The sequence below is a fragment of the Pocillopora verrucosa genome, chromosome 2 (assembly GCF_036669915.1).
Source record: "Pocillopora verrucosa isolate sample1 chromosome 2, ASM3666991v2, whole genome shotgun sequence".
Classification (NCBI taxonomy): Eukaryota; Metazoa; Cnidaria; class Anthozoa; order Scleractinia; family Pocilloporidae; genus Pocillopora; species Pocillopora verrucosa.
In genome coordinates this window covers 1,605,006-1,619,871 of record NC_089313.1, presented here as the reverse complement: position 1 = coordinate 1,619,871, position 14,866 = coordinate 1,605,006, and the positions used below count along the sequence as shown (strand labels likewise).

The following is a 14,866-nucleotide window of genomic DNA, read 5'->3' as shown; positions in this document are numbered from 1 at the left end:
CTGTACAGAAAGCACAAGATAGGAGGGTGCAAAAGTAGATAGGGGCTTCCGCTAAATCAGAGACAACGAATAAAATCTCAGTCATCCGTTTTCCTATCTGCTTAGAATATAGAAAGACACCCACCACATCATTGACGAAGACTTCGGAGGTAGACGTATAACGTAGAAAGTTCACTTAAAGTGAGAAAGGGGCCCTCATTTGAGAAACAACATTCCTTGCAAAGACAAATATGCAGGATGAAACGGGCCTTGAAGTTTGCCGGAATTTTTCGTGATACGACGAATAAATTACAGCAAAACATTGGTTGACCGCCGGCCGGATACATTAAACCTTTTGATACATTATTTAAGTAAGGTTTAGGCAGTTGGAAGGTTATTCAAAACAAGCCACGAACGAAAACGTTTCATTTCGACACGACTTTAATTCCGGTCCTGAAACACTAAGTCTTTAGAGAACACCTTAGACTGTAACGACGAAGCTTTTCAGCTTGATAGCACGTAAAACAGTGACATATATTTTATTCTTTAAATGCACCTTTTCTTTCAGCATAGCCCTAATTTACTACAAGGTATTTTCTAGAGAAACTATGGTGCTGCGTCGGTGGGGAGGGGGGGAGGGGGGTTTCTAAGCTGACGTTTCAAGCACTAGCCCTTCGTCAGAGCGAATGGAAAAAAGAAAAAGCACAGACAGCATATCTGCGAGTTAAAAAGGAGAGGAACCTTCTCGCCCCCTGATTTAAAGTTAAAAATATCGAGTCGGAAAATGGAACTAGTGTGTGGCGGATTACTTCGCGGTATGCTTTCTTATAACATGGGGCAAAAAAAAGAAAACAACAAAAGTATAAAATATGTCTGAGAGAGGACGAAATACAGTTATTCAGCGACTCTGAGCAGAAACCTAGTAAGGAGTTAAAAACAATGGCAGAGGAAAGAGGGGCGGGGGGGGGGGGCTAATGTTGATGATGAATCTGTGGGAAGATTAATTTTTATTTCATCAGAAGATTAAGTATTTCTCTGTAATAAGGTTTTATCAATAAATAAATGTACTTGGTTTTTGCTTTTGAATAAAACTAGGTTAGTTTTTTAGACTAGTTTTGGAATTTTTTATACCAACATTTCATAGATTTGGTGTTTCCTCGGATACAATGGCTGTTATGAATAATTTAGACTATCACGTGACTCATCGTTTCTTATGATTATAGAAAAACCAGTAAAATTTCTAGGCTGGCGTTATGATCTGGGCACTTTTACTAGCTCAGTCATTTAATTAAAGTTACTGAGTCTTCTTTGCGGCCAGTGGACTTTTCTTGGGTTATCTACACGTGACATTGACGTTTAGCACAAGGTATAGCTACAGAAAGAGGCCTAGAAACAAGAAACGACTCAAATCTTTTTTTCGACTCGTTAAAATCGTCCTCTTGTAGAAAAACGATTTTCACAGAAGACCATATTTCCAAAAATAACATATAAGATTTAATAACATAATTAATAAACTGATCACCTTAGTTGATCAACACGACGACACTGGTAACTTTGGCCTCGTACCCAGGCCGTGATCAAATAAAAGAGTGTGGAAATACCTTTCAATACTTATAGAAAACTTCAAAATAAGTTTTTAATGGAAGTTACTTGCAAAACTGATTTAGAATAAAACTCCTTAATTCGCGGTAACCGTTACCGATTGAAATGAAAAAAGTTTTAAATATATAAATTTGCCCTCATTCAAACGTGTCGGTAGTCGTGGCCGAGTGGTTAAGGCGATGGACTAGAAATCCATTGGGGTCTCCCCGCGCAGGTTCGAATCCTGCCGACTACGATAATCTTTTTTCAAGCAATTGTCATCTGTCGACATTTTTTGAAAAAGAAAAATTTTCTTTAATAACACGTTTTCATTTTCACATGCTCGTTCAAAGTTCTGGATCACACGCCGCCCCGTGGATTGTAGTCACAACGTGTGACCCTTGTGCCCGCAAACCGTAAATTACATGCACCATAAAATGCATTCTCGGAGTAAAAGAATGATTTAAGTTCTCATAAGATATCGGCAGTGCAGTGTAATGATTACTGCTGTCATAGTTGTCCAATTTCTTAACGTTTCACTCCAAAGATCTTTATCTCAACTCTCTTGTCTCTAGCTTTCTCTCTCTCACTCCCAGTGAGACCTATGAGAATTTGGTATTAAATCAACGAATCCTAAGTAAAAATTTCTTTCCTCTCATCACTCTTTCGTAGTGGTATTGTAATGAGAATTTCTTTCTTAGTCACTCCTGAAAGTGAAAGGGTCAATGTAAGACCTTTATCCTAGAACTCTGAAGACAAGTTTCAAGCTCGGTGTAGTCGTTTCTTTATATCAAGAAGTTTATCTTTAGTGTTACTGCTCTCCACTCTTGTTTTGTAATAATAAATTTGCTTACATCATCAATGATTAGTAAACTAATAAAAATAATTTATTTATATGAGGTCTCTCCAAATGTACCAAATGTCATATTTGGGGGAAATTTTCATTTACAGGAAGGAGATGAATTTCACGTTCAGAAGTTCTCAACTTTATTATATTCTGTACCCCACCCTCCACCCACAAAAAGGTGTAAACTTAAACGGGTAATTACTTGGGCATCTTGAGATACCCCACTCTCCCCGCCCCCCATTGAATACCCATGACACCATCATTGATATTGTATGTCATAAAGGAATTATAGCAACTACATGATGATCTCTCTTGAAAATGGATTGTCACTTTTGAATAACTGAAAAGGTTTGTGGGAAGGTCATTAAAAATATTGCTCCACTATCTAATATCAAAGCATTGCTTATCATGTCAACAACACCAGAGAGACCTAAAGCTGTTGTTCTCTATAACCCCTTGCCATTGTCTTATAGCATACACTTTATTTTTAGTCCAGAATCGTTTAAAGAATATTCAGAACTACTAACAATTCTAGAGAGAAACAGAAATATTGATGAAAGGAAAACATGACAGGTGTAGTTGCCATGAGCCTTGTTGCTCCTTTATCACCATTTAACCATTTAAAAATTGAGATTTAAAATTCTCTTGATGATTTCTGTAGCACTTAAGAAAAATACCTCAGGCCCTTATATGTTAATCTGACTCATGGTTATTTCTTAGATCAAGGAAAATAACGATAATCCAGCTATGTGCATTTTTCATGCTTTATAGTGTGCTTATGCTAACAATGTGTCTTTGTTATCTACCATACACCAAGCTTTTCTTGTGACAAGGTGTTAAATGGTTCAACACTATTGCTACCAAAACCAAAATCCATAACAAAATTACTACAAAAACATTCATGGATGTGAAGCGAAAAAAAAGCCACAGTACAAACAGGTATGATAAAGTGCGGTATGAAGCAAAAACTCTGAGGCTAATCTGCAACTGTACAGGTTCCTGCAGGAACTGAGATGGGGAGGTTGATGATTGTCTTGAAGGAGTAGAGGAGGACAGAGATTTTACAGCCGGTGAGAAAAAGCAAGCAGCTTGTCTGAAAAGTCTTGAATCTATGTACAACTTGTCCAAGGATTTGCCAAACTAAATGTGAGAGAAAAAGGTATGAGTATGTAACACTTTAAGTGATCTCTCATTGATCTACAGTTGTGGTAATAATTCTAGTGAAAACAGAAATTCATTATAAGTCATCTCAATCACAACTACAAAAATCACTGCTAGAGACTAGGATAAACTGTTTATCCCAGAAATCATCGATGGCAGTGCCTTGTTACTAACAATTTCCAAAAAAGGACAATTTAAACCATGATTGAAAAGGAAAGATAGGTATTTCATATATTAAGTAGAATAATTGAGTTATAAAAGTTTACAGATGCATTTGCAACCTTTTTATTTAGATGTGTGGAGAGCCTGTACATAAGACGAACCAATGCAGGATTTTCAAAGCTGCAAATTGGGGTAAGCTCTGGATCACCACTGTATCTCACTTGAAACTTGCGAAGACCATTCATCATCTAAAAAGGTAAAGTAGTCAGTCATTGAGCCAAGAGGCTCATACAGCCCCAGCTTCCCCTGGTCCATGTAGCAAAATGCCATTTAGAGTATTGCCTCTAACCCTGGATGAGATGCCACTCCATCACTGATTTTTCAATGTATAGATCCTATTAACAAGCAATGCATAGACTAGGGTACCAATGAAGAGAACAAACCCATTTGGTGTTATAATGACCTGAAACAACCCTTTTGTTGCCTCAGGGTGTTTATTAAGTACAGGAAGTCGCAGAATTCTCTTGCAACAATGAAGAATTCTCCATTTAAATTTTGATGACCTGAGTTATTTTTCCTTCAGACATGGTGTATACTATCTTTTTACTTTATTTTACACTACCCTTCTGCTATTCCATTTCTTAACCCTTAAATCCATAAGGATGACTGGCTTCGTATTTCTCTCACAGTACCACCCTCGAATCAAATTTGAAGATCATTAGAATGAAAGAAATGATCACCAATTTAAGGAGCCCCTGATGTCACCTGAACTACCCTTGTCAGTACTGTAGGAAATGTAAAGAGAACAATGTAGAGGATTTGACTACTAATGCTAGGGAGTAAAGAGTTCATGAAAACCCATGCTTGTGATAATATCATCTGCTGAATAAAAAAAAAAAAACCAAAAAACATCAACATCCTGCAATAATCTTTCACATACTTGATATCTTCCCAAAGGTGTTAATACAGGACCTCTTTCTGTCTCAATATGATCTGGGAGGGAAGACTGAGAGCCAGGAGCAGATGTGTGTCTGCTTCTTTTTACTGATGAAGGGATTTCCCATTGTATTGAACTATTTAATATGCCACCATCTGAAGTTTCTGTATTCTAAAAGGAGAAATATCATAACAACAACTTGCATTATATGTAGACTGCTATTTTGAAGTTTTATCAATTTTTTTTGTTGTTGCTTTAATCATAATTATTTTCAAAATAAGATTAATTTTAAAAAATCAGAGTTAATACTAATCATAAATTTAATAATTGCATAGGTGCAAAATCATTTTCCTAGAGCTAAACAAATGAAAGCTTCAAAGTCAACAAAAACAACAACAACAACAATAAATGTACACCTTTAAGTGAGACACAATTAACAAGTCAGAGACTGAAACCTTGGAGAAAGAGAAATTTGCAATTTCAAGGCAAGACGCATGAAAGATTGAAACAATGTGAACATCATTGTATATATGCATTCTCCCTTTTTCATATATAAAAATAGGTTTTTTAAGTTACAAAAGAAAATGCTATAACATTAACTGTGAAAGAAAAACAAACATAAATTTGTGACCCTTGGTATACTCTAATTAAAGCCACCTACTAGGAAATTTTGAGGTTTTTGTTGTAACTCTTTTAACTATATCAAATATTATCTGCAGACAAACCTTGACAACTTGTTGCATCAAATTGCTGGTCTGTTCCAAATATGACAAAAGTTTCGTACTGTCAGCTTTTCTTTCAAACTCATCGCCTTGTGAAGCACCATGCTTGAGAAAATTTCTTAAGAAACCTGTAAATCCTCTTGTGTTGCCCTCAGATTCCTGAGCAGTCTGATTCATAGCCTTTGCTTCATCAAGGGCAGCTAACACTCTTGTGTAAAGTTCACCCATCTGATACCACATAGAAAGATTGAATAAAACTGCCTCTTAAAAACTTTTATAAGCTTTTCTTTTTTAAACGATTCTGTGAAAGGTTTGTAGGGTGTAGAAAGAATTTGAGTGGTTTTTGATTGGCAAATTTTAACTAAGAATGGTTGTCATTTCAAGAAGAACTATGAGCTATACAGAAGAAAAGTGTTGGATGTGTACATTTTCCAAAAAAATCACCCTTTGTTCCTTTAAAGTTCAGGGAAAATCTGCATTATGGAAAATGCTTGTCGTTATTTTAGTTTCTTACTGATCCTTAAGTTAGGAGATGTCATGTAGATCTTGATCTTAACAATAACTCTTACCTTTGTTGCTCCTGGAAAATGGAACACTGTTCTAAATGAATTTGGAGATCCTTCCAGCTCAACAATGTGAGCCTTAATGGCTGAGCTTAATGCAGTTAAATTAACTGATGATGAGGATGAAGTATGGCGATTCCCAGATGGATTTAAAAATGCCTTCTCTCCTGTGAAGGTAATTAGGAAGAGAAATGGAAATATCACACCATACCAAGATAAGACTTTTAACCCTTTAACCCCTACAAGTGACCAGCATCTAATTTCTCCTTACCACACCACCCCTGAATCAAACATTTAAGTCAGGAGGATAAAGGAACCGATCACCTGTGAAAAAAGCTCTTGATTGTTTGACAAATTCTTCTTGTCAGCACCTTGTTAGCACCTTGTGTGATAACTCTTTCACTCCCAGAAGTGACTAACATGTACCTTCCCTCTATAATATCCATGCCTTTTCCAGCAAACAGGTGGTGAGATTACTTGAACTTATAAGGTACATGTTATTATCTTGATCTAACACCAAATTCTCGTAACTAATTGACCTAAAATTGCGTAGCAGCTTAAGGGGAGAATTAACAATCTGGTTTTGGGAGTTAAAGACATGAGAGAACTAATTCCTCCTCACATTAGTAAAAATCAATTTGTAAGGTGTGAAAAAGAAATTAAAGGCTTGAAATTGAATGAAGTTGGTATGGTAATCATAAAGAGATTTCAGCGCACTGCTTGAGGCTCACAGCTACTGGAGGTGAAGTAACATTCTTTGACCTTTTAACCAGCATCTAATTTCTTACTCAACTATCACTGCTGAAACAAACATTAGGCTCATGAGAGTTATAGAAATGATCGCAAACTTGAGAGATCTTGATTTTTAGCTAAATTTTCCTTGTTAGTGCCATAGGAAATGTATAGAGACCAGTATGGAGAATAAACATGCTGATGCTTGTGTGGAAAGAGTTAATTAAAGACTGAGATATACAAAATGTAGTAAAACATTGTAATACAAACCTTCTTCAATCATATCCACCAAATGAGGTTGGGCAAACACCTGTGAATATTGATATTCAATATTATGTGATGTTATGTTACAAATGAATGCCCTTAAATTTAATATCAAAATTTGTTAAACTTACAAAAAATAAGTTGTAGGCTAACAAGATCGTAAAGTAAGAGTTAAACAAAATAACAATACAGTAAGTCATGTGCCAGCTGAGGTATATATCAAAAGACACTATACAAACTTTAAAGGCCTCCTTACCTTAATGACCCTAAAAAGCAGATGAGCATCCTTAGATGATGTCAGATTGAAACGGCAAGCACGAGACACAAACTCAAACAACAAGGCAGAGTAAAACAGGAGGTTTTCAAAAACAAAAGATTTCCTATTTGAAACAAAAAATAGACATAATGTACACTTCATATGCTTGGGACATTTGGATTATGATAGCAGGCTACTGGAAAATTGTGGCAAAATAACTTGAGAAACAGTCACCTCCAGAGATTACAAGATGTATCATGCTAAAGGTATTTAAAGGCATTTACTTTACAATCTTGGACCAGATTTCTCTCAGTTTAGGTACAAGAAAATTTGACACCATGAATGAAGTCTTCTCATCATAATCTTCTCACTCCAAGGATGGACTATAAAGTCATTTCTCCTTCCATTATTCAATACATTTTCAAGGAGAAACGCGATAAGAAGAGAGGAAATATCGGAGAGTAGAACTGTTTGATGTGACACCAAAATTCTCGATCTTAAAATTAAGAAAAAGTGTTTGGCAGACAGAGCAGATTAGATCTAGAGAGAGAATGAGTAAACATCCTTGGATAACGATTTTCAACATTGTTCAGTTATATCCAAAGAAGCAAACAGATCATAGTCAGAGTATAGGTGAGATGCAAAGCAATTTCAGTGGCATTCACCTGAATACAGTATCTGTTTCTCTTACCATTCAGGGCTAGCAGTCATTTTGGACTCATCATCTCCAGATGCTACTGAGCCAGGCTGGGACTTTGAATACCTCCAAGGCTGAATGTAACTCAGCCATGTTTCCAACACCTGCAAGGCATGACAGAGTCAACAATTAATATGTCTTGTACAGTTGTGTATCTTCACCATGCTTTGTTTGTATATTATACAAAATGAACTAATTAACACTTAAACCCCTAGGAGTTGATGGCATCCTATTTCTCTTCACAGTATCACTGTTGAATCACAAATTAAAGCCATGAGAATATGAGAAAATGATCACCTACAAGAGAAGCTCTCAATTGTTGAAATTCCCCATATCAGCACCATAGGAAATGTATAGAGAACAGTATGGAGAATACGAATACTGATCTCAGGGTGTAAAGGTTAAAAAAGTAAAGACACTCACATATCTAAAGGAGGGATCCAGAGGCCAGTGAGAAAAGCAGTGACATAGAAAAAAATAAAGCTTCTTTTGAAGAAATTGAACGACGATGACCCTGGCACAAACAAAAAAATACTATGGATTAATTACAGTCATATCCAAGTTAATTGCTAAAAGGTTACTTGATTTAATGAAAAACTCACAACAACTCAAAATATTTTTAACATAACCTCTCTCTCCCCTCCTTTGATATTACAAAATGTGAAAAAACACAAAGAAGGATTCATTAGGGGAGGAAAGGGAGAGAAGTTCCTTGCCGAGCCATTTTCTGAGGAGAAATATGATCTATCACCTATGTATGATAATGCGAAATTTCCACATAGTTCTGTCTTTAGCCACCTCGATATGTACAAAAAGATCCAAGAGGACTTCATAATACACAAGTGTTGAGCAAAAATCTTTACTATTTTTTCCCAAAACCTCCATACACTGGCTAAGTGCTAAAACATAGCACAAGAATCAGCCATATTCCTAACATCCTGCAAGCTTTTTCTTCATATAAACAAAAACCAAAGGAAACAAGTATGTGGATGGTGTCTAGGATATTTAAGGTTTTCATCAATAAAATGTAGTAGCAGGAAAATGTTGCAAATTTAGGAAAAAAAGCATAACACCTACATCTCAATAAGTAATAGCTATGGCAATCAAAATTTAGGCAGAGAATTATTCAATTTCAAATGCCTCATTAATAGTGTGGTTTAACTGAGGTTACATTTACAAAAAGTCAAGAAAAATCTTCTACCTTCTCAGTTCATCTGAGGGGTGTAATACAGAGAGCTGAGCAACATCAGACACCTTGGCATACACAAATGTATGAACATGCTTCACTAGAATCCTCACCACTCGAACATGGTCTAATGTAGGCATAAAATACTCCTGAAAATTGAAAACATAAACAATTCTTTCTAAAGCCTACTATTAGAGTTTTATTGATTGAGCATTAAAACAGTTCAACCATGATAGATTTTGGGGCTGGCTCTACAATTGGACAAGATCAACAGAAGCCATTTCTCTGACTAGCTCACGTCACAAGTTGGCAGAGAAGGCTCAGCTGGAAAGTACTTCTTAAAGCTGGTTTTCATACACTGTAGCTTTTGAGAGACATTTACTGTCACATTGATGAAATCAAAATTATGTCCTGAGGTCAGGATCATAACAATTTTTCTCTGCTAAATTTCTTTTGTCCACTTGTAATACAATGTATTAATCTATCTATTGACGATGATATGGAAAGCGGTCTTCCAAGCAACAAGGCTCATGTATAAAAGGCTCCACAACAAAACAAAAAAATATGCAAGAAAATAGGTAAAAATAAAGCATAAAATATATATGAAAATATCTAAAATATGCAAGGATCCTAATAGAGTATATAGATGTATCAGATTATGAAAAGTATATACGAATAAAAATGATCACTCAAATTCATGAGAAGGAGTAACAAAAGCACCCTTTAAAATCAGTATCACTTAATCTCCTACGAAATTTGGAGAGAGACTTGCTTTGTTTGATTGAGTTTTCAAGTTATTCCAGTAATGTTGTTCCAATAATGTCACTTTAACTATTTAATAATTTGTGATAGACCAAAGTTGGCTGGTCAACATGGCTGCAGGGAGATGTTCTCATTTTGCATTTTTATCTCTTACAACAAAGTTGAGGGCGAAACACACAAACTATAATGACTACACTACAGTGTACACAGTCAGAATAAATTACCGCACCTGACCATGGGAGAGAACATTTCTTGAAACAGAATCCACTGTGTTCTGATTCAACCAGAATTCTACGAGTATCTACAAATCAGAGATAAAACTCCATTACTGTTCAATTTAATGTTCAAAGATTTGACTATTACTGTGTTTGTTGTCTGTGTACTTTTAAATCAGCTCATTTTGTACTTAGTGTTTCAAATGGTTTTAATGAGAATAATTTTCCCAGAGAGTTTGAAAAGAAAGTTTGTTAATTAACTTATAGTAACCACAACTACTGAAAAAATGCATCAGGCAGATCTAGTTTGAAATAAAAGATGGACATCTGGCAAACCAATATAGGCATAATTCACCTGTATAAATGTTTCAGATCTCCATATCTCCTGTGAGCTGCGATCAAACATTCCATGGTGAGCACTGGGTGGACTAACTCTGCCAGAAGAAGGTTTAATCATGCCTGGGAACTGGTTTGGAAAATACTGGGTCCTTGTGTACATACTTGGTTCATGCCTGTGCAAAAATAACAGCAAAGGTCATTGGTAACAATAACAAATGAAAGACACAAAATAAAAGTAATTGTCACTGTTCATGTTACTGTATTGTGACCTCCCCGAAAGAAGACAAATATGAAAAAAACTGCTGTGCATGATAGTTAAGTGTGAATTTCACCAGCCATTTTAGGTGGGTTGCATATTCCAGGAGCCAGTTGTTAAGCCAAAAAATTTTTCTCCTAAAATTCTCACCAATTTGCAGATTTCCTCACTGAACTAGTTGGCGACCTGGCCTTGACAGTACTGTGTGAGATGGCAGCTCCATTGGACGGCAAAAAAAAGTTAAGATAGTCATCCAACACTACCAGGTACAGAAAGTCCTGGGTTGCCATGAAGCTAGACTCCTACAGTTATCAGTTATGAACAAAAGCACTATTAGAAACACTTTATAAAATTTTGAAAATATATTTTTTGACCATAAACCCAAAGTAAAGTACTGACTAATAATGAGAAAGAAATTATGAGAGAAGATTGTTGGCAGCTGTACACAAGCTCAAAAGCAATGCAAAGATATCATTATATAGATACAGTATTGTAATTACCAGTAGGCATATCTGTTGTCAGTTCGTAACATCCAATCAGTCAACATTCCATACTTACTGTATTGACTTTCTGATGCAGAATGTAGTAAGCAAAATGAAACATGTAGTATTCAAAGGTATCTTGAAAAAGTTAAGCAACAATTTAATCCTTTATTTCATAAATTATTATTATTATTAATATATAAATTCCCAATGTTCCCACTGGCTTAGATGCATACACACTGGTTAAGAAAAAAACACTTCCTTAACCCTTTCATTCACAAAATTCCATCAGTAATCCTCCTTATTGTCTGCTTTATGATTCTGTTAGTTGAGAGAATTTATTATTGGATCAACTACCAATACCCTAAGTGATACTTTTCATATTCTCATCACTTGTCTGCTTGATATTGTATTGATATTGTAAGGGGAAATTCTGTCACCCGATTTAAATGGTTAGATGGGTTAGAAGGCTTATGAATTGGTCATGTGAATTACTTTTCATGACATGTATTTTTTTTATTTCACTTTTGAAGACATATGAATTTCCTGATACAATCTTTCCCAAATCAATAAATGTGAGTTCACCACACATCATTTACAGATCCAGTTTATGGAGGTTAACCAAGAACATGAAACTATGAAAAAGTTGACTTTCATATAAGTTGAGTTTATCATATGGCATCTATCTGCAAACCCCTTGTAGTTAAGTTTGGGTGAATGTTGCCTGTTAAACAATTTCCTCTGCCTTCTGGCGGTGCTTGTAAAAATTACTTTTAAAAATTTCAATTGTATGAAGGATATTAAGCAATACAGTGTTCATAGTATCACCAGGAGTTCTGACTGGTACTTTGTCTCGGTACAAGACAGGAATCATACCTTCTGACAGTGATTTCTGTGTTGAAATCTATGGTGAAAATATGACAAGGTTATACCACTAGAAAGAGGAAAAAACTTGTATCGACTACAACATCCAGTTAAAGTTCAAAAGAGCAAATTTGTACTGTGAAAGGTAAGGAAATGACATAATCTTAATTCTGGTAACAAAGGTACAAAGAAATGATTTCTACCAAGAATCACCAGACAGCTGACAACTCTTATCATAGAAAACTAGAACACAATGCTCTCAAAAGCTTCCATAAAAACAAAGTTGTACAGTGAGTCATTGACCCTGTGACACCTCTGCTCTGCTAGTGCACAGCCCTGCCATGTCCTTGAACAGTGGTGTAAATTACATCAAAGTCATATCATAAATTCTCTCATTTCCGTGCAGTGAAGTTAGCTAGTATTTATTCTGTTATGTACCTTCCTACTATCCATAATTAGCTTTAATAGTAATCACTGTGAATAAAAACATTGATAAGCAAACGTTTACAGCTGCACCAGAAAACCAACAAGCAAACAAACATGAAAAGGTGCTGACACTTACAGGAAGGCAGTTAATAAAGAATTCATAACGTTTCAGGTCATCTGCCTGCAACATGTCAATCAATTTAAAAACTGGACCAGCAGGTGATAAAAATTGTTGTACTGTAGCAAAGTCTTTCTTGTCACGTGAAAGAGTTTTAAGACCCCAATCAGCTGAGCCTGCATATCCAAAAATACTACTGAGTAGTTGTGGAAAGAATCCATGAAGATTCTGGAACAAAAGACAAAAATGATCATTATAGCTGTCCCCTACATGTGTTTATAGCCTTTCAGACCTCTTACACATGGTTGTGAATAGTTTTTGTTTTTTTATAATCAATCTTCTGTTGTCATTGTTGTTGGTTTTTTATATTCTAATGGCAATATCTTTTAGTAATACAATACAATGCTAAAAAGGATCAATTTGTTTTTGATTAAGAACTATATACATAATGAAGCAGATAGGCTATCACTTTTAAAATGCTTTCTCCTAGCTCTACACCAAGTGAAAATGTCTGAGGCCCAAGCTAGGAAAAACATAAGGCAATTTAATATGAGGTATATTCAGTGAATGGAAGTATCTTGCTGTCCTTTCTCTTTGGGTACAGTATATATGCATTATTGACCAAGATGGCTGGATATTGGCCGAGTCCTTTTTTTTCATTTTACAATGGACCGAAAAAAAAACCAAGAAAAAAAAGAAAGAAGCTAATATCCGGTCATCTTAACTGAACAAGCTTGGTAAATAAAGAATTTTCTATACTGCAAAAAGATCTCAGTTAAATAAGGATAAGAATGACTTGTTTTTTTCAAGAGCTGGAAAACAAAGTTAAGCACAATAAACCCAACAGAGTCATTTATGTTTTCTTTGTTAAAACTGCCCTCTGGTGCTTTTTACAACTCCATTGCTGTATTGTCCAAAATAAATTTTTTCTTGCATGGGATCAAAGCAGGTAAAATGAGCCCATCTTGCCCACTCAGGTAACCAATAAGAACACAGGATTTGCTATATATTGTCCATGGGCAATAATAGTGTTTATTGGCATAAATGCTCTGGTGATTATAGAGATACTCATGCTCTGATTGGTTAAGGGTTGCAACATATCTCACTATAATCACCTCGCACAAGGTGATTATAGCAGAAGTGCTAAAGGTCAAAATTGCTGCCTTGCTTTTGCAAGTGTTATTGAGGAGGTGATGAAAGCAATCAAGAAAATTCAATTCCGAAGAGCACAAAAGATGCAATCAAGTTTGGAGTAACACTTTTCAAAAGAAAGATATGAAGTTTTTAGTAATTGAATTACACAAACCTATCAAATTCTAGTGCAAACTGGCTCTTTATCTTGTTACGTACGATCAAAACAATTGGAAAAGAATGGTTTCAACATCAAAACCATCATTTACAACAGAATTAGAAAGCACCTGAGCAATTATACTAAAACAATTAATCGTCTCAGGGCTAGAGTCAGTGAATATTGTTGAATAATCCTGAGACAAATTCAATAACATTCATTGAGCCTGACGTGAATAATTGTAAAATAACGAGTTTGACAGAAAAGAAATTGTAAACTCAGTGAAGGATAGAATTGGCATGGGATCCCGTGCATGGTTAACTCTTTACAAGTAAATAATTAACTTTGATCATCTGGACAAATGTTCATCATTTAAAACTGAAATCAAAGTAACATGAAATGAACCTCTCGGTACCTGCGCAGAAGTGGACTCGATTAACTTTTCAATCTCCTCACATCTTTCACATAAGGGCTTCTGCAAAGCTTCCCTCGTCTTACTCTATGGTGAAACGTTGTCAAAACAGAGTGATCTCTGGAGAACATGTATAGACAAACCTGGGTTTTTAAGGATTAAAACTCTATGGCAGAAAATATCTTTTTCTGGAGAATACCTGACGTTTTCAGTCGCAATCAAACAAGATAAGTTAGGTGACGACAAAAAGACATAATAAACTCATTCCGTTGGAACTTGAGCAGCATGTTCAGACAATTCTGCACTGGGCTACGTTTCAGAGCACCTCTTACAAAGCTTGAATTGCACTAAGTCCTTGATCGTCGAAGAATTAAAAAATAATAAAGATAAATTTTGAAATTACTTCAAAAGAAAAAATTATTACCGCAAACACGTCAATACTCATGGCAATTTTCAAGAGAGCGCCAAGGAGTTGAGGAAGGAGCTGAGTGAGAGAAATTCAAATGAGACACTCGATTATTAGGAGCAAATTTCAACAGCGCGCCAAGAAGATGAGGAAGGATCCAAGTGAGAGGGATTCCAATGAGACACTCAAATTAGGAGCTTTGATCATGTGA

The 14,866-nt window shown here is 35.5% G+C and overlaps 1 protein-coding gene and 1 non-coding gene across 2 annotated transcripts; one reads left to right on the top strand and one right to left on the bottom strand.

The window, feature by feature from the left end:
- The first annotated feature begins 1,734 nt into the window (after positions 1-1,734).
- On the top strand, positions 1,735-1,816 carry Trnas-aga (transfer RNA serine (anticodon AGA)). Its single transcript has one exon. It is a non-coding gene; the product is annotated as a tRNA-Ser (tRNA).
- Positions 1,817-2,446: 630 nt separating this feature from the next.
- Positions 2,447-14,816, bottom strand: LOC131797328 (sphingomyelin phosphodiesterase 4). Its single transcript, XM_059114940.2, has 18 exons — positions 14,674-14,816; positions 14,253-14,336; positions 12,568-12,777; positions 11,943-12,045; positions 11,218-11,279; positions 10,810-10,961; positions 10,420-10,576; positions 10,079-10,150; positions 9,103-9,236; positions 8,325-8,415; positions 7,896-8,005; positions 7,205-7,328; positions 6,955-6,994; positions 5,959-6,119; positions 5,393-5,617; positions 4,671-4,838; positions 3,850-3,978; positions 2,447-3,547 (listed from the first exon to the last, which is right to left on the bottom strand). The coding sequence occupies exons 1-18, from the start codon at positions 14,692-14,694 to the stop codon at positions 3,206-3,208; spliced, it is 2,385 nt and encodes a 794-aa protein (XP_058970923.2). The 5' UTR covers positions 14,695-14,816; the 3' UTR covers positions 2,447-3,205.
- Between the last annotated feature and the right edge of the window lie 50 nt (positions 14,817-14,866).